Consider the following 19,917-nt stretch of genomic DNA (forward strand, 5'->3'; position numbering starts at 1 on the left):
GACTCTGGTGACTCTGGTGACTCTGGTGACTCTGGTGACTCTGGTGACTCTGGTGACTCTGGTGACTCTGGTAACTCTGGTGACTCTGGTGACTCTGGTGACTCTGGTGACTCTGGTGACTCTGGTGACTCTGGTGCTTCTGGTGTCGCCGGTGCCTCTGGTACCTCTGGTGCATCTAGTGCCTCTGATGATGGTGCTTGGGCCGACTGATCCAACCATTCTCGATTGACAATTTTGCCGGAAGTCGTAACCTCTAACCGTTCGAGGAGTTCTTCGTCATCTGGGAATTATTATGAATTGAAAAAAAACCATGATAATTCATAGAAATTGGCAAAAGTGATAGCAATATTAATGTTAATGCTTCTTGTGGTTAAATCAACAATTGCGAATTGTATAGGATACTTACAATAAAATCCAAAATTCGCAAGACATGGTAATTAATGAAAACTTACCGCTTATTGCCAGTACCCTTGCTACATAAGATCGATCATTGTACCACAAAACTCGCGCTCTCGGTCCACTATCCATTAGGGTAACCCGTTCAGAGGAAATCACAGCGATTTCTTTCAAATTGCTTCCCGTGAAAATGACCAGAGAATTCATTGTAAACGGTAAATGCTCGAAGCTGAGTGGCGGAGGAAAACTGAATGTGCAAAATGCTCAGTTGTTGAATATTTCGACTGTCTTTTGATTTTCAACATTTTCAAGAGCGAGATTGTTTAAGAGAAGAGAGAGGGAGGATCACGTAGTATTTTCGAAGTTCCGCCATCGAGTTGAATTATTAATCATGTATTATGATGAACTCTTGTAAATATGAACCTATAGTAATATTAGGAAAATTACATTTATGGGACGAACCTATGAAATGGACATCGTAAATTAATCAAAATTTCGTTCGAGATATGCGAAGGAGAGTTTACCACACGAATGAATTGTGATCAGGTAGAATGGAATAATACTGTTATTATCTCGTCCGTAATTATATTTTCTTTAATGTAATTTTCAATGAGATTGGATCTCTAGACGAAATCCATTGATCCGAACCTTCAGAAAGTTGTTCGTTGACTTTGTCGGCTTTGTATTCTACACATAGCAGAAAGAGAAGAATTGATAATTAACAATAATGAAAAGTTACAGATTCAATAACTCCGATTATATCTTGTGACGAGGCACTTTTTTTGTTGACCCTCCCCAGCCCCCTAATGTATACATTTATATTTTTGCTAGGCTAATTTAGAATAACCAGAATAACGAGCAACTCGAGAGCAGGTTAGAAAACCTGTCACCGTTGGCTCCCACTCCCATACTAGTCTTTCCCTGTGCCCCGCGCTCCCCTCACCGACATACTCACGGCCAGCAGAGACATCGTTGGCGAAAAGGAGAAGCCCCCCCGCACCCGTCGTTCCCCTCGTCCCGCACGCGCCCGCCGGAAGAAAAGAAAACCCCCCACGACTACGTCACGGGCCACGTGACCCGGAAGAAAGAAAAAGATATCCATCAAGAATCCATGAATTTATAATTATGGCGAGGACACTCAACGACGAGTATCGCCGATAATCGGGGAAGAAGAATAACGAGGATGGGGAAGCCATCACTCGCTAAACAGCTGCCCCGTGCGTGAGATTGTTCTGGAGAATATTCAGTTAGAGGAGATTAAGGTAAGGGAATTTTTGGAGAGAGTTGTAGAGAGATTTTGAGGAGATATTTTGAGGAGATTGTGAAGGTGTTTGATAGAGAGAGGTTTGTGGAGGATTCGGGAGGGAGAGTGGACTTGTGTGTGTGGAGGATTTCCACGAGACCCGTGACGAGAGAAGGACTGGCCATCGCGAGGAGTTCGTCTGGATAATTCTGGTGAACGAGAAGGGAATCCAGCATTCCCGTGAGTACCCTGTATTCCCTTTCCTGCCCCAACAAGTATCACCTAAACCACTGTAATAATATTTCTCCCCAACAGTGAGCCTCTAAATTTAGTAGTTACGGTTTCTTGTGTCCCGGAAATTCACTTTTGTTATAACCCAAGCCCCCCTAATTAGCGGTACTTTCTTTTTACTAGGACCCCTCACTTCTCCCCCTTTATGCGGAGTTAGAATCACCCCTTCTTTTTCTAGTAGTAATTATCTGTGTGTCGCAAGCTGGCTGGCCTTACCCCCCACCCTTGATTAATTATTAAGAAAAGGTCACAATTTTGAATTTTTGTTATGAGACTTACTATATTTAAACGTTCAGCCATTTATTGAAATACAGAATATTTATTCCTACTATCCCGCCGGAGTAATTATTCACCCCCCCCCCCCTTTTTGTCTTATTTCAGGTCCCCCCGTAAATACCAAGTGATTTCCCATCAAAAATCATTGGTTTCATTAATTCGGTTCGTTTGTTCCTTTATTGGTGACTTCACCGGGAGTTAACATATTTTAATTTCCGGGCCAAGGTCACAATCTCAATATAAATCCTTGTTGTTTGACACTCACTTTTATCGAAATAAACGATAGTTGACGTTATTTGGAGGTATTCGTAAGGATCCACGAGTTTTCACTTCAATTTCTTCTCATAATTGCGCAATCTCTTTACTTTAATCGTATTCGTCAAACGACTGGCACTTCGGCAATCACCCTTGATGATGGCATTATAGTCGGACACTACTTGACGTTATAAATCAGCAAGTCCACCTAATTACGGACAGTGTCATTATTCACTGTCGTCAATTGTCGACCATAGATGCAATAAAAGGTTGAAGTACCGATAAATTGCCAGGAAAAAGGATGAACACCAAGCTTTTGATCAATAGTTCTGTTCCACGATTCAGCACTATTATTTGTTCGTCGTGGAGCTCTATACACCGACCACTGCTCTGGTAAACATCTTTTCAACCACTGTTTCTCAAAGTATCGAAAAAATGCTCGCAGTCGATGCTTCACACTAGGATCGATTATCTTCTCTTTAATTCTGAAGTATTCCCGACGAATAAATTTTGCTGGAAGGAATGCAAGGACTAATAACAATGTGATGATCGCTTGTATTCCATTCGCAGTTCGCTTTTCTTTCTCACTGATGACCGCATTTTTCCGGTAACGAATTAAAGCTCTCTTTTTATAAGCTTGTCTGATTTGTGCCTAGAATGTTTTTTAATGATCATAATGGAAAAAAGATGATTGTACGTACTTCATTCATCTCAAAACTAGACAGGATTCGAAAGTGTTGCGAGAAAATCGAGACATTTTTTTAATCATAACGTTATCTCGGTACTTCCCGACCCCTCTTTTATCTCGAGATAAATTTGTGAGGAAATTTAATAAAATACCTGGTCAAACGAAATTTGCACAGGAATTTGCACAGAAGTATCAAGGCTGAAGGAACTACCCTCAGCAGTCCATTTCTTTCCGCTTCTTCAAAATCCATATGAACTTTCATTCACTTCGTTGCTAGCTCTGGAGATAATTTTTCAAAAACATATTTGTAGACTTCGTAGTTAGACTCGTCTGTCTTCCGTTCCATAAGTGCATGAACAATTGTCAAACCCTACATGCGATGGGAACAGCACATTTTTTAATCAGGCATAAATGATAAAAAAGGACATAGGAGAGAAAATTTAAAAAGATAGAATTTAAAGAAAAGATCGCGATCGATGGATTATTCATCCAGGCCTTAAAACATATTTTATTTTTCAATAAAAGCTTAAATTTTCAATAGATTGAAAAATCATGGGCTCCGTGGCGATTTTAAAGTGTCTGTGGAACAATTGCAAATAGGAAAATTAAGAATTACTACATTATTTTGAAAAATTGCAACGCTCTACAAATATTCAAAGTAATTCATTTTTTCTCGAACACTCAAAGACAGACTTGGTTTGCCTTCCATAGAAATCATTCAAGTAAACCCTCAGGTGATCAAAGAGACAAATTTGAATCTCCAACATCTGTCTTATTTTCAGTTTCCTCGGAACTGAATCAAACGTTGCATCAATAAATAGTGTTACGCTGTCTCCAACATTATTTTCGACAATGGTTTTGATGTAATTTAGATCAGCTAGGACAACTGATATGTCACAATTAGTATCTATGCGAACTTGCGATGTCATTTTGCCTTTGGGGTAGGTTAATAGGGCTTTTCCCTTAGCTGTTTCCAAGGATCGACCAAATTCTTCGACTGAGTGAGGAAATGGAGGATTTACCTCCAACTTATGACGTACCATAGTTCTTCTCACTCGATGATATGGAGTATCACTGAATTCAGGATATCTGCATTAAATGTGGATGTCAACAAAAAGTAATTTATTTCTCTGAAAACACATCAAATACTTCTTTAGGCAGTCATCAAAAATGTCACGAGTGGTCTCTTTCGTGGATATCACCATGTTTTTCAAATCATGTCGAAATTTCTTTACAGCAGCAGCAGAATTATCACATTCACAATCGTGCGCCGTAGTAATGATGCAGTGGCCATTAAGTATTTCCGCTTTTCCTCGACAGGGAGCAAAACCTTTCTGTGGGGGTCGTCTGTATTTACATTCTAGTTTCCTGCGTTAAGTCAAAAAGTTTATCGCCTATGTGAACTAATTGAATAAACTGTACTTTTGTGGTTTGAAATTTAGATTTCTATTCTAAGACAGTTCCACCGCAATCACATTATTTACATAGTATATCCTGACATGCGTTTGATGTCATAAATGTAACCATCATGAATGTGATCTTCAATCACAATTTCTTTCTCCGGCTTCTCCTCTTCGACGGTATCAATGCAAGGATACTCATACTCCATGTACGAACTATTTTTTAGCTCACTTGAAGAAACTTGAAATATAAATTGAGAATAAACTAATTATGAGGATTCCTTGTCAATATGTGACTGTGAGAAACAGTTCAAAAATCAAGGAAACCTTAAAAAATAAATTTCACGTCACATTTTTCGGAAAAATTGTCTACCCAACTGAGGGATTTCCAGATACCGCAATAACTTCGTGATTTAAAAATGTCTCGATTTTCTTTCAACCATTTCGAATCATTTTCGAAGAAAACATTTTCTTAATCACGAAATCATCTCGCTAGCTGGAAATCGTCTTGTCTCGACATAAATTCATGGCTTGCGCTAAATTACCTCATAAATTTATCTCCAGATAAAAGAAGAGTCGACAAGTACCGAGATAACTTCATGATTAAAAAAATGTCTCGATTTTCTTTCAACACTTTCGAATCCTGTCTAGTTTTCAGATGAATCGAAGAATTCATAGGAAAAGAAATCTTTCAAAATCAACAAATAATTCTATGAGAAGTTATCAAGCAAATGCCTTTCAAACTTCTTTTGTTTGGAGGCAAATGTCAAAATTGGGGGACGTTGGCCATGGGGGACATTAGCGCACACCCGAAGGTTTGGGAAGAGGTTAGTTAAGTTCGGGATTTTTTGAGATAAGGTTAGGTTAAGCCTTCAGGATCGAGATGGGGTGAAAAGCCGTACGGGGTAAATTCAGTCATCACTCCGACGGATTGTCAAGACTGATCACAGGGTAAGGGAAAAATATTAAGGTTAAAAGGTTAGGAATTAAAATCTTTTAATCCCGAGAAGCCGGGAGAACCGATGCGGAGGAGATAAGGGTGAGAAAGCCAATTTTGGGACCGGGGATCAATTCAAATTTGGATTAAATCCCATCGGGTAGGGCTCCGCTCGTAATAGGGCGCTGAGATCCACTAGTCGACGATCGATCAATTGATAGGCATGATTAGGGGGTCAGCGTCACGCGAGACTGACCTGCGAAAACCAGTTACGCATCGTCTGCGAATTGATGCGCACGCGAGTGTGGAGTGCTCTCGAAGCCCACCACGAACATTACCAGGACACCAGGACAAGTAACAGCATTCAGGATGGCCCAACGGAAGAAGAAGAAGGCCTTCACGAAATCCACCGTGAGTTTACTAGCTTAATTAAACTCCTTTCCCACTTTTGGACAGCTCCCCAATGATTACTCCGTGGTGAAAAATTTTTGCGAGCCACGGAAATCACGTCGTCTGTGTCCCCCAGGTTTGGGTGGTTTTTGGACACAATATCGGGGATTTTCCGAATTGACTTGGCGTCTCCCCCCCCCCCCCCCCCCCAGTGCCATTGGTCGGTTATGTAGAGAGGAATTAAGTACAATTTTAAGGGTATTTTGAGCAGGAATTAGTGTTGGGGATTGGTTCGCCCTCATGGTGCTATCGACGCGGCCAGCGAGCGATAACGCGCAACAAGTGTGAGCTGTGCAACAGAAAGTACACGTGGTCGTTAAGTAGTCTGACGCGGTCAACTGTGCATCCTTATGCCTAAAATTTTGAGGGGCCGTTAGGGATAGTGTCCCGGGCATTACCGTCCAGGGTTTTCCGAAATCCGCCCAGAAGATTTTGAATTATTATTATTTTTTTTTTTTTCTAATTAATTATTCTAATAATTACATTCGGGGTTAGGGCAATTATCGAGTTACTATCCTTTCTTGGCTTTCTTCGCCTGTTGGCCGATTTTTCCAATAACCTTGTCCTTATCTAAGATCCACCCCTCTCTTCACTCCCCGCACAATCAACAACCCACGACCATCACTTTTCCCCTAAAGCCTAGCTATCCTTACCGCTCCCTTCCGGTTTTCCTCTTTCCGGTTTTAAGTAATAACTTGGATTTAAGATTTTGGGGATTTAGAGACACGATTTTTCGGGTCACGAATTTCGAGGTTAATTAAGTTTTAGAGGTACTAGGTTTTCCGGTTTGGTAATTCCGGCTAAAAATTACCTGGCGCCCAATTATTTAAATTTTAGAACGTTTCATTATGCCTGAGGTAAGAAAGGCGAAGGTTACAGACATTTTCAACCCCCTACGAAAATATCACGTTACACATGTCAGCTTCCAAAAAAAATAGAAAGATGATGGGAACGAAAATTTCAAATTGCTCTTTTTTGACTCATTGACCCGGTTTTCCTTTTCTTAAGACTTAGCCCCACTTCGGGATTTCAGTGGGATTTCAGTGGCGACGAAGGGCTTTTTGGAGCTAGGTCATAAACGTCCATCACCCGATACAATAGGCTCTCCTCTACCTTTTGTTATGTATTAATAGAGGTAGGGAGGACGGCCTTCTCTCAGAGCAGAGGTTGCCCAGCCCTATTTTAGAGAGATGGACAGGATAAAATCGGATTCATTTTTTGTAGATTTTGAGGGTAGTCAAAAAAGAATTTACTCCCGTGGCGTTGATCAAAATAAGCCAGTTGAAGTGAGAAAAGTCACTATGAAGCTATAAATAAGTAATTTTGCTGATCAAGGAAAAAAACACAACCTTTATTTTACGAGATGAACAAAGTAATGAGCAGAGCAAAATAAACTAGGATCAGAGGAAAGCGTGTCAAAACTAATGACAATACGATACGTGCCAACTTCTGAATGATATTGAGATCGATTATTGGGTTCCCTTCATTGGGGGTCACATGCACGAAAGCAGGGAAATTAGAGCTGGCCAATGAATATCGTTCGGTACGTGGCGCTTTCAGTGTCGTACGTGAAAAGACCACAAATCATCCATGTGAATCGGTCAAGAAGCTTGAGACAGGTAAAGTCAATAGAGTGTGCCAAGTGGAAATTGTTAGAAGATATGCGTACGAGTGCATGAAAAACCTTCGGTCAAAATGCGAACAAACGCAATTAACGAAATCTGTGGCATAACAGATTGTTAAGAAATACAGTCCGCTCCGTTATTTAACGCCTCAAAAAATATTAATTTTGGGGAAAAATCGAAAATACATAGCACACATTTTTTCATGTTATTTCTTGCATACTTTTCATACATACTTTCTTTTTAGGAATTCAACCCCCGGAGGAATTATCAATTGTGATTTTCATAATGTTTGATGAGCTATTCATCGGCATCATAAATATTTGTGAAAACCCCCCTTTTCAATGTGGAATTCGCCCCGAACGTGATCACCTTCTGACCATGATTTGTCCACTTAAAACGGCGTATCAACCGATAACGAAAAATACGATTTCGTGAGATTTGAGTCCTCTACAACACATATGAGTTTCATCGCAATCGGAACGGAAAATCTCCCTAGTGTTCCTGGTAAGGTGCTCGTTTCTTCATTATCAGAACCGAAAATTTTCATGGGTACTTCGTTGAAGTATATAAATAAAGCTGCATATGACGGGCGAAGTGGAAAAACTCTCTAATTAATCTGTGAGAGACTCAGAGTACAAAGTTCGATCAGAATGAAGTAGTGATTATTAATAATTGAAAGTATTGGTTGCTCAAACTTCGACTCATATTCCCCCATTACTTACCTCCTCACGAAGTCAACGATGTTCGTCTAGCGTACTAATTGCTATGATGGAAATGACCATGGCTCAAAAATGAGGAAAAGGAGCGAAGGATAAAATTAGGTGGACTTGAAGGGTAGCATTTTGGAAAACAGACACTTAATCGATTTTACGGATTTTCAAAACAGGGACGGAAGCACTAAATGATAATAATAATTGTAACAAACGAAATATTTACCGTCTTGGTGCAGATTGTTCGGATTTGCATTAGAATGTGGTATTAGCGACGATGGTGCGTCATCTTCTGCAACACCCATTGTTGCTTTTTCTGCTTCACGATGGTGTGTCTTTAACTCTGTAAGTTCCTCACACCTGAATGGAAAATGCCAAATTATTAAAAAAAATCAAGGTTAAAAGCTCAGACCCTGCACGTAACTTAGACAGACGATATCAATGACCCAGTGTATTTACACGCGGTCACATTCGTGATCATGCGTATCGCACACAGATTCTTTTGCATCTATGCGCAGAAGTTTTTACACCTACATACGTCAGATATACATATGTTTTAGTTATGCGTATCATATGCTCATACTTCTGCATTAATTTGTGTTGAAGTTTAACTCACGCACGGTCGTTTGTAATTACGTATTTAACCTGCGGGTCCTTTAAATCAAATGTGTGGCACACATAAACGCGTGTGCACTCTACACGACATACGCATAATTGAATGTCGTGTCATGTGCAGCCTACGAGACTGTTAAACTCGACACTTGAGATTTGAGTGTCAGGCTCTGAAATCTTGTACCTTCCTTGGGAGGCCATAATCTTAAAGAACATCAATAGCAGTCGAGCTAATGTATCTAAATTACGACCGGATGCTAGCGTAAACTTTCATCAAGCTGTCCACGAAAAACATCATTTTATATTTAGTCGATTTTGACGAAAAGTCATCTTGATCGGTTATCCTAATTTTCGTGATTTGCTGAGTTTTTTTTTTTCTAACATTGCGGCTTTTTCTGCCTCCCTATGTGGCTAATTGCCTCTATCCCACCCTAAGCATGGGACTGTGGATCCTACACTGTACCGTATTCACTCTCCCATAGAACATAGATGTGACATGGGAAAAATCATGTCGGTAGAGGCGATTGCCCTATTAACAACCTCCCGCTAATCGGTGAGTGTTGGGAAAATTCCCTGAAGTTGATTACTGATTCTTTCTGCCGTACTACAGCTTAGAATGATATGTCACCTCTCATATCTGGTACATACTGATGGATGTCGAATATGTTATATCTGATGTGTAACGACTAATGTCTGATATCTGATATATGATGACTAATATCTACTATCTAATACAGAGTAGTTGGGAGCCAGCCTATGACAAAGGTCGGATAATCCTCTGATCCTAATGGGTACCCAATTAGCCATTGTGTGCGAATAAGTCCCACTGGTGACGACATCCTCGTCAACCACGTAGAGTGGCGTGCGAGTCGAATAAAAATGGCTGACCCGCCAGAATTGGCGCAAAATTTCAGTTTTTAATTTTAAATCTAAAATAGGAAAATGTCAATAAATGTCATGAATTTGCAATGAAAAACATTGGAGATTATATTTTTGAAATGGTTTTCGGCAATTATTAATATCATTTCAAATATTGAAACTCTAAATGTGAAAAATGAGAATGTGCCGCTGTCAATTGAAGAATATATTTCTGGAAATTCCATTGTAGATCTTCATATTAGATTTTGAATTTGCTATTTTATAACGTCAGAACGAAGAATGAATTTTTTAATTCATGACATGAGGAAATAAAGATTCACGTTATTTCTCTGGTGGTGTGTACCTTAAGGGTAGCATCTGAGAGTAGAAATTTGTCAAAAATAATTAGAAATTTGAAAACAAAACATGAATATATTTTTAATGAATTGTCTACCCTTGGTCAACGTTATGGACTGTTGCTCCATGGAAATTGCGAGAAAGATATGATAGTATATCTGATACTCTGGCAGATAAATGAAAAATAAATAATTCAAATTTGGCTTCCGAATGGAAGCATTGCAATCGTTCGATTTTTCGATTCTTTAATTTTGCCTGAAAATGGCGTAGAATGGTCTGAAACGTAAAAATATCATGTTTGAGGGCCATGTGTGTATATGCAGAAAAAATGATAAAAAAACTTGTGTGAAAAAATTTTGCCAAGTGGATGTTTCATTGTATGATCGTATTCTCGGACAAATATTCTCAGTTTTATTCACAAAAAAATACGAGAAATAAAAAAGACGCCAAGCATGTCGTTCACAAATCATATTGATTAGAGGGACTTAACATTGCAAGTGACTGAGTCCAGTAATGTAAATGAATGGAAAGGTTGGCATTGGAAACGCTAAAGAAAAAACCCTCTACAAATTGCCGGCTTGAGAATACACATTGCTGATACATGTTGTCATATGCCCAAGTGTGAGCTGACTTTTATTTATGTGCGAGCACTCTTAAATTAACGATCTTGACAAAACTAGCGGCACCAACAGCAACTAGCTTCGCCAATCGCCAATTCGATTTTCGGAAAAAAGTCCACTTGGCACACCTGCTCTTCTGTGTATACCACAATAAATAGACATATGGTAATTCAATAGATCATACATGGGCATCGAGGTTCAAGAAAGCAACAACAAATTCCGGAGAAATATTGTACATTCTCCGAAATTAATTCAAAGTTTGGTGACATAGTCACTTCAAAAATATTCAATTGTAAATCATCCTGAATGAACGGTCAATCGTGAAATCAACTGGAAATCATATAAATTTTTAATAATATATTCATTTGAATCAAGTGAGAATTTTGACTACACCTGGTCAGTAATGTGACAATCCAATGATGAAGTAGTGATGCAACCATCCCTAATGAATTGATATGTCCTTGATTAATTACCGCTTTCCTGCTCGATACTGTGTGACACATTACCTTATGATGGAAGGTGCCAAGTGTAACTGATTTACACCAAAGACGGGCGCGCCAAGTGGCCTTTTTTCCGAAAATCGAACCATCAAGATACGCGACTGTATATTATACGCGACAGCATCGCGTTAACAGAGGGTCAATTTTTTACAATCGAAGAAGAATAAGCCCTCTACAAATTGCCGGCTTGAGAATACACATTGCTGATACATGTTGTCATATGCCCATGTGTGAGCTGACTTTTATTTATGTGCGAGCACTCTTAAATTAACAATCTTGACAAAACTAGTGCCACCAACGGTCACTAGCTTCGCCAATCGCCAATTCGATTTCCGGAAAAAAGTCCACTTGGTGCGCCCGTCTTTGGTGTAAATCAGATGCTGTCGCGTATAATATACACGGCACAACTACTCCATAAATGTGTTTGTTTTTTTTTCTCGTAATACGAGAATTTTTCGCGCAATCGGGCCTTAGTTACATGATATAAGTTGACTGTGAGCTTTATGAAGATATTTTTACTTGTTCGATTGAATAACTAGATAAAAATATCCTCCTAGAGCAACCATCATAATGTCATATTCCCTCAATTTTATTTTCTCTCAGCATTAAATTTGTTCGTCAAAGTTGGCAGGCGAATATAATGTGTGTCTTTCTCTCTTTTCCACCGTTTGGCCAGAGACTACAGGAGACATACTCATGCGTATGAATGTTTCCGAATGAGTGCCGTAGCGGTGGCGCCTGAACTGATTCGGGCTTGGAGTATGGCATGGACCACCGAATTAAATGTATTAATTATTTGGACCATGTTAATCGTTTACAGGTGACTTGCAAGCTCAATGATAGATTACCGTTTATTCGATAATAATAAATTCTTACAGTTTTTTTGAAAATAGTTAAAATTTTTATCGGAAGATGAACCCCTGTTTTCTCTAATTAAATAAATTATTTTATTTGGACACTGTAAATCGGTTTCAGGTGTTTTACAGGTCAATGATAGCTAAAAATTAGCGGTTAATCCATAATAAGTAGATGTTAATAATTTTTCAAGTTTAGGGCTAACTTCCGATAAAAATTTTAATTATTTCACAATAATCATTAAAAGTCAATTATTATGGATCAAACGGTAAGCAAATTCTGGATGCAGCAAAGTTAACACGAACAGTTGACAATGAATTTAGTGGCGATACCGAACACGACTCGGTACTATTTCTCGAAAAAGTTCTTAGCAAAACGGATCAGCTACGAAAACCGACTCGAATAGAATTCACTCATCTAGATCGTTGTACGTCATGTAATTTGTAACGCGATTTTCGCGTTAATATTAACTGAAAATATCTACTGACGGTCAATCGATTTTTTTTCCTCAATTTTACATCTTTCCATAATTTGCATGTGAATACTGTTGGAAATCCTGTCAGCTGACAGGCACTCACACATTCACGCGCCGCACATTCATTCTTCCCCCACTCACACACACCGCACGCTCACCTCAGATGACCAGTGGCCTTTCACCTCTGACACCTGAGGCGCCACTTGATGGGCAGGTGTAATTGACCATCGCGATGATCGACACCTCCCACCTTGCGGCTTATCACTCTCTCTCATTTGCATCTAGCCCGCTCGAAAGTGTTTACGCGCTTTTCTCAGATCTTCGCTTTCTCATTAATTAGACCTGCTCACTAATAGTTCTTCTCAGAAGAATATCATTAGTTCTTTAAATTATAAAAGTGTTCTCATTGCTCAGCTCTTTATTGTGACATATAATTGTGAAGTGACTCTTTTCTTGACAAGTAAATCGACTCTTATTAACCAACGCCACGCGAGTGAATTCTTTGACCCGCTCAACACTTCCTGAAAATCCGTCCTCATCTCATCCATCACATAAAAATATCCCCATAACCAGATCCCGCTCCGAACAAATACGCTATAGAGCAATGAACGATAATAGCCCTCAAAGGGTTGAATTTAATAATCAACATTTCGAGAGGTCCTATGACTGCTCAGATTGGTTTCCCTCAAAATTACTCACGTATCGACCCAACGAGACGGGCCTGAGACAGATTTTAGACATATACATTCAGTTTTATCGAGGGTGTCATAGTCACAAAAGAAGGATGATCTTTCAGATTGTTTTCATATTTTCAGATCTTCACTTATTTCATTCCAAAAATAATATATATACATCTCTTGCATTTTGCGGCCATCGACTTTGTGAAATAACTGTATCGTCTATGTGAACCTAAATAATTTCATTGTTTCTCAATAAGCAGGTATAGTGTTCACATTTCATAGCACAATGGAGTATAGCGCTATTGAGAGAAGCGGAAGTTGTTGGCACCGCCTTGAATTTTCAATTCGGGATTTTCCGCTTGATATTTTTTGCATTTACATTGAATATATTCAATTGCACAATAAGCATATCAGAAGTTGAATGTATTCTCGTCTTCCGAGTGAACTTAACATACTCGTTACAATGAGTACGAAATTGAATAGTCACTTTCCACTCGTCGAAAGCTGGTTTAATTAAATTGTTCAAATCAATGGTATTTTTGAAATCACTGAGCGAGAGAGTAATCTTGAGCCTAACTTCGTTGGAAGTATTCATGTCATTTGTAAGGTGTTTTTTCTGGAGTGTTCCGTAAGTCCGGGGAATTGGTTACCTTCGCCGGTTCCGTAGAATCCGCGAATTTACCGGGAGGGCGCCAGCTATTTTAAGTGGGTAAAATAGCAAACCAGAGAGCCGCCTAGTGGTTAAGGATGCAATTAGGAAATACCATTGAAGCCGCCTAGTTGTTGAGGACACAATTAAGAAAGACCGAAGATGCCGGTGGAGGTGGGGGTTAGCACCTCCACAGAAATTGCCGATAACACATACGGACGAGAGCATAGATCGGTGGGGTTTGCCCGTTCTCGCGACAGGACAGACAATTAGTTCCAATAAGTTCCGCCTAGTCGTTAAGGACACAATTAGGAAAGACCGATAAGTTTCCGCCTAGTTGTTAAGGACACAATTGGGGAAGAACGATAAGTTAAAATTATGTGCGTGACCAGAGATCGTCACTGTCTCTTTCTCAGGGCGCAGTGAGGACCTCTGGAGACTTCCCGCGAAATACCAAAGTGGCGGATGTGAGGTTAGAGGGCGTGCGGGAGCACTGGGTTGCTCAGTATGCTAGGTTATGGAGAGAGGGTCGGAGTTCTTTGGAGTGGTCGGTCCCCGATAGGGTTGGGAGGTTGGTAGGTTAGGGTGATCGATAGCAGATCAAGTCGATAGAGGCGAGAGCGATTGGTAAGTAGATAGCGAGGGAAGGTCGATAACTGTCCATAGGCGCTAGCAAGGCGAGGTATAAATATTGGTATACCTCCTCTCATTTTCCGTTAGCTCAGCCTCATGGCTGTAAGGAAGATAGCGATAGGTACAGTGATAGGGCGGGCTATATAGCCACGCTGGTCATCGGTAGCTACGGGCTGACTAGCGCCCGGGGCCGACTGGCCCGTGAGAGTGCCGAGACAACTCTGACGTGTGGAGTGGAGAGTGCTCCCTAGTAGCTCTGCTCCCCACGCCCGATTCACGCTGCTGGAGTGCATGGGGGATCGTCCGTGGTTCTTATCACCACCGCGAGAATATCCCTGCCGGTAACGTTTCCTGGAACGCGCCGAATTCAAATGTTCCCAACCAGGCTGTCCAGTTAACCCCTTATCTGGGGCCCTGGCCATATGAATGCCCGCCCCGTCTAACGTGGAACAGCACTCTGGAGTGGAGAACCCAGTGTTCCGACAGAGGAGTCTCATTGGGAGCTGAGATTCAGTACTATAACCTCAACTCCCCACGCGTAGAGAATTAGCGGACCCAATCGATACGGCAGAGAGCGTGATTTATTCCAGTAGATATTTGCAGTTATTATTAACGCGAAAATCGCGTTACAAATTACATGACGTACAGCAATCTAGATGAGTGAATTCTATTCGAGTCGGTTTTCGTAGCTGATCCGTTTTGCTAAGAACTTTTTCAAGAAATAGTACCGGGTCGTGTTCGGTATCGCCACTAAATTCATTGTCAACTGTTCGTGTCAACTTTGCTGCATCCAGAACTTGCTTACCGTTTGATCCACAATAATTGATTTTTAATGATTATTGTGAAATAATTAAAATTTTTATCGGACGTTAGCCCTAAACTTGAAAAATTATTAACGCCTACTTATTATGGATTAACCGCTAATTTTTAGCTATCATTGACCTGTAAAACACCTGGAACCGATTTACAGGGTCCAAATAATTAATTTATTTAATTAGAGAAAACAGGGGTTCATTTTCCGATAAAAATTTCAATTATTTTCAAAAAAAATGTAAGAATTTATTATTATCGAATAAACGGTCATCTATCATTGAGCTGCAAGCACCTGTAAACGATTAACATGGTCCAAATAATTAATATATTTAATTCGGTGGGCCATGCCATACTCCAAGCCCGAATCAGTTCAGGCGCCACCGCTACGGCACTTTCATTCGGAAACCTTCATACGCATGAGTATGTCTCCTGTAGTCTCTCGACAAAGAAGGAAAAGCGAGAAAGACACACATTATATTCGTTGCCAACTTTGACGAACAAATCTAATGCTGAGAGAAAATAAAATTGAGGAAATAGACATTATGATGGTTGCTATGGGAGAATATTTTTATCGATGCTGTCGCGTATAATATACACGGCACAACTACTCCACAAATGTGTTTGATTTTTTTTTTCGTAATACGAGAATTTTTCGCGAAATCGGGCCTTAGTTACATGATATAAGTTGACTGTGAGCTTTATGAAGATATTTTTACTTTTTCGATTGAATCACTAGATAAAAATATTCTCCCATAGCAACCATCATAATGTCTATTTCCTCAATTTTATTTTCTGGCAGCATTAGATTTGTTCGTCAAAGTTGGCAACGAATATAATGTGTGTCTTTCTCGCTTTTCCTTCTTTTGTCGAGAGACTACAGGAGACATACTCATGCGTATGAAGGTATAATATACAGTCGCGTATCTTGATGGTTAACAGAGGGTCAATTTTTTACAATCGAAGAAGAATAGCCAGGTAAATTAATTCCCGAAAATCTGAAATTTGGTCAGTTCATAGGTGACAGTTAATATGGACTTGATGTGTGTTAGATTTCAGACTGATCGGTCTCATTCGTAACTGCTAAGGCCTTCCTAGCCCTGTTCTCAGCGTCAGCCCTTAGAATTCTTATCAGCGTTATACTCATTTTCCCAACAACAACTATTTATCCACGAATCATTTGTTTTATTTGGTAAAATTATTGCTCCACCTCAGAATGTTGGACAAATGTTCTATTTTATTTATTGAATTGCTGCAAATAGGGTATGGACACAAAATAATTGTCAAGGGTGACTCTTCATGACAGCATTAAAAGAAAATTGTTGCCTGATATTGCAGACTATTTAGAGTAAAAAATAGTATATTTCTCACCTAGGGAGATAAAGTAAAGAAGGCTTGCCCATGTGCGGAATTAACGCCCGAGCCTGGGTAAGCCTTCTTTATTTTACCATCCGTAGTGAGAACGTCATTTTGCCCCCCGGCGTAGGAGCAAAGTCAGAATTCCCTCCCGCGCAGCGTGAGGGTGTTTACTTTGCTCCCGCTGGGAGGAAATGGATATTTATATTACAAATTTATGGAAAATTGGAAATTGGCGGTCGATCACCGAATCGCCCTCTGCGGGTATCGGTCGAACCAGGGCCCAAAGAGAAGGGAAAACCGAATTAGAGCAGGAAGTTTCGTTAAGTTGACGAGGACCCCCTCCCAGCTCTCACCAACGAACTTCGGGAGGTGCGTGAGCCTGATGAGCCCGATGCCGGGCCCTGATCTAATATTGCATAGTTGATATTTCTCATTTACTTCAGATCTAATATTGATTGATATTTCGCCTTTTTGGTTTTCCGAAATTGTCAACTCTCATGATCATCCTCTAGTGCAGATATGGGCAAAGTCGGACCTTCGGAAGCCGGGGCCATAAAACCCTATTAGATCCATTATTAGAAATACAATACCGCAATTGCATGAAGCCCACCGTAGTCAGGGCGGGAATAGCGGCATGCACGAAGTCCGGTGCAGTTAAAAAGAGAGAGCGCCGCGCGCTTTCTTTTCAAATTTAAAAAATTTTACCGCGTAAAAATTCGAACAAATTTTGACCAATTAAAGGTGAAAAATCTTGAGTTGTATCGGCGTAATTGTTTACACATCATGGAGGCAGAAATAGCCTATTTCTTGGTTACCTTAATAGTGAATAATTATTTTATTAAAAATTGAAAAAAATATGAAATGTCAGTTCTTTAAAATTCAATCAATAAATTATAAATGTAAGGTTTATTTTATAAGTTTTGCCCCCTCTTGGCTAGATCACACATTTTTTAATCTGTGAAGATTTTTGAATTACCTTTGTTCGATCACTCTTCTGCAACTAATCGATTATTTTTATGTTTTTCGCAGTATTATGCAGTAATTATTTATTTTCGTGGTCAACTGGAAAAGGATAGATTTTCAAATGGTTAACAGTGGGATCGATATAATGAAAAAAAGTTAACAAACCATGAAATGATGGCATTCAAATAAGGTTTAGGGATGTCCTTCAGGCTAGTTGAATTTCCAAATTGACTTGGAGAGCTTCAGTTTTGAGTTCTTTATTTCTCGAATATTTTTCGATAATCTGGGTTTTAATTTTTTCCGATAGCCACTCGGACATAAATTTTCTCCAAATAGCCTTGACTTCATCATGTAGGTTCAGAATTGACGGCAATTCTAGATCTTTCCCGAGCATGTCCAAAATGATGAGGTCGTCTTCTGACTTTTAGCTCTCCTCAACGATTTCCTCATGTTGATTATCATCAATTTAGTCTTCAGTTTTGTCAGTAGCCTTGTTGGCTATTTTGGAATTGTTTTCCTTATCATTTTGTTTGTCGTAAGAGCTTATAAGAAAATGTATTTACATTTGTAAAATCAATTCTATTGATTGACTTACGTTAATTTTTCCGTGTGCTAAAATAGCTTTGTTAATCTGTGTACGTGTGAAGCGCCCAACGAAACAATATGAAAAACCGTTAGTGCGGCGCCCCGATCAGTGATGGTGACTTTGAAATTCAAATATCTAAAAAAACGTTGTGAAGTTTACCTCACTCGAGGCTTACTACATTGTAATCATCGAAATCAAGATGCGAAGTATAATTAATTATGGCCGGTGATATCACATGGTAAAGCAATTACTGATATCGTGCCAAAAATATTGAATTTTTGTGGAAAGAATTCGCCGATGTGAAAGTTTCAAATCTTCTGGCGTTGCCGCGGACGCCGCAATTAACCACGTTTAAACATTTATGGAAAATAAAACTAAGTCGAAGAACATAATGAAGAAACGACGAAATTTTTTGACAAAACCTTGGATAACGGCATGAAACATGAACCTAGCTTCCTTCTCGATTATACGGAGCAACTACAATACAAATGGCGACCAAGGTGTTATCCAAATGGGGACCATTCTGTCTACAAGCATTAGACGTATGAATATCAACAAGACGAAAGTTAGAAACGGCATGTAAAAGAGGGGACATACATGAAAGGCATATGGATTTCTTTTTTAATTTTCATTGATTTAATAGGGGCCAACAGTTCAACAACCATTCAATGGTAAAAACAGATGAGAATGACGCGCAAAGAAGGAATGTAGTCGATAACCTAGAAATGAACCACTTCAACCACTAATCACCTAGACACTACTCAGCGAGGAATTAGTATCTCTGCTGTCAGACAAGGAAGCCCCAATCTAGTAGTCGTTATCATGGATGTGACTCATTTTGCCCAATACGAAGCTGGTTGGTGATCAGTGGAAAAATAAGAAGAAATTAATTGGAGGAGGGGTGCTATGCTCTCAGGGTAGTGTTGGACGCAGAAGCTAATTTTTGGTCCATTCAAGGCAGTCCTCAGAATGTATTGTCATTCAGTGTAGATGGGAAATTTATTGTAAGGCATAACAGAATTTTATGGCGTGTGCGTGAATAATGACGATCTGTACCTCTGGTGCATGCGTGATTATTTGGGATTCGTGAATGACGGCGTTGTCACCCCCAATCATATCTTTTGTCGCCTTCGCTCCCTGTTGCGGTGTATTCACGTCTTTGTATAAATTCCCGTGAGGTGGACCCGTAGAGCAGGGTCGAGCGAAATTTTCCATTTTGTGAGACGCTGGACAGACACCATTCTTAATTCTCACCAGGTAATCGATTGTACTGATTGTTGAGGATATTAAATAAATCTTTGGGGGAGTTCCCGGTTCACATGGGGAGCGCGGTGGTTGTCTCTTCATTGTTATTTTACTATTTTGTTGTTAATTTTCTCTCGCTCTCAAAAAAAAATTAATATATCTGTAATTCGATATAATAAATCACTCCGAATTAACTATTTTGGCAGCAAATGAAGTGAAAAACATTGATGAAAAGATTTCTTAATTTTTGTTATGTAACGAGCGTCGGGTATGCCCGTTAGTATCGCCAAAAAGAAATAATAATAAAGAGAGTGAGAGGGGAACGGTTATGTGTACGCGTTAAAATAACGATTAATTTCCCCCTTCGAGGTGGGTTCGAAATGAGTTAGATGGGGGGTGATTAGACGATATTAGGATTTTCCCCCTTCGGGGTGGTTCAGGGAA

At 39.7% G+C, this 19,917-nt stretch overlaps 1 protein-coding gene across 5 annotated transcripts in view; it reads right to left on the bottom strand.

The window, feature by feature from the left end:
* Positions 1 to 19,917, bottom strand: part of trc (Serine/threonine-protein kinase tricornered) — a 281,866-nt gene that overhangs the window by 201,759 nt on the left and 60,190 nt on the right. For 4 of the 5 annotated variants that reach the window (XM_011313345.1, XM_011313348.1, XM_011313344.1 and 1 more), the window contains exon 2: positions 8,498 to 8,631. In XM_011313345.1, the coding sequence (XP_011311647.1) occupies positions 8,498 to 8,576 (79 nt within the window). In that variant the 5' untranslated portion in view covers positions 8,577 to 8,631. Of the gene's footprint in view, positions 1 to 8,497; positions 8,632 to 19,917 lie in introns of those variants that run through there. The other variant, XM_011313346.1, reaches the window with a different exon arrangement.

The sequence above is a fragment of the Fopius arisanus genome, unplaced genomic scaffold (assembly GCF_000806365.1).
Source record: "Fopius arisanus strain USDA-PBARC FA_bdor unplaced genomic scaffold, ASM80636v1 scaffold00116, whole genome shotgun sequence".
Lineage (NCBI taxonomy): Eukaryota > Metazoa > Arthropoda > Insecta > Hymenoptera > Braconidae > Fopius > Fopius arisanus.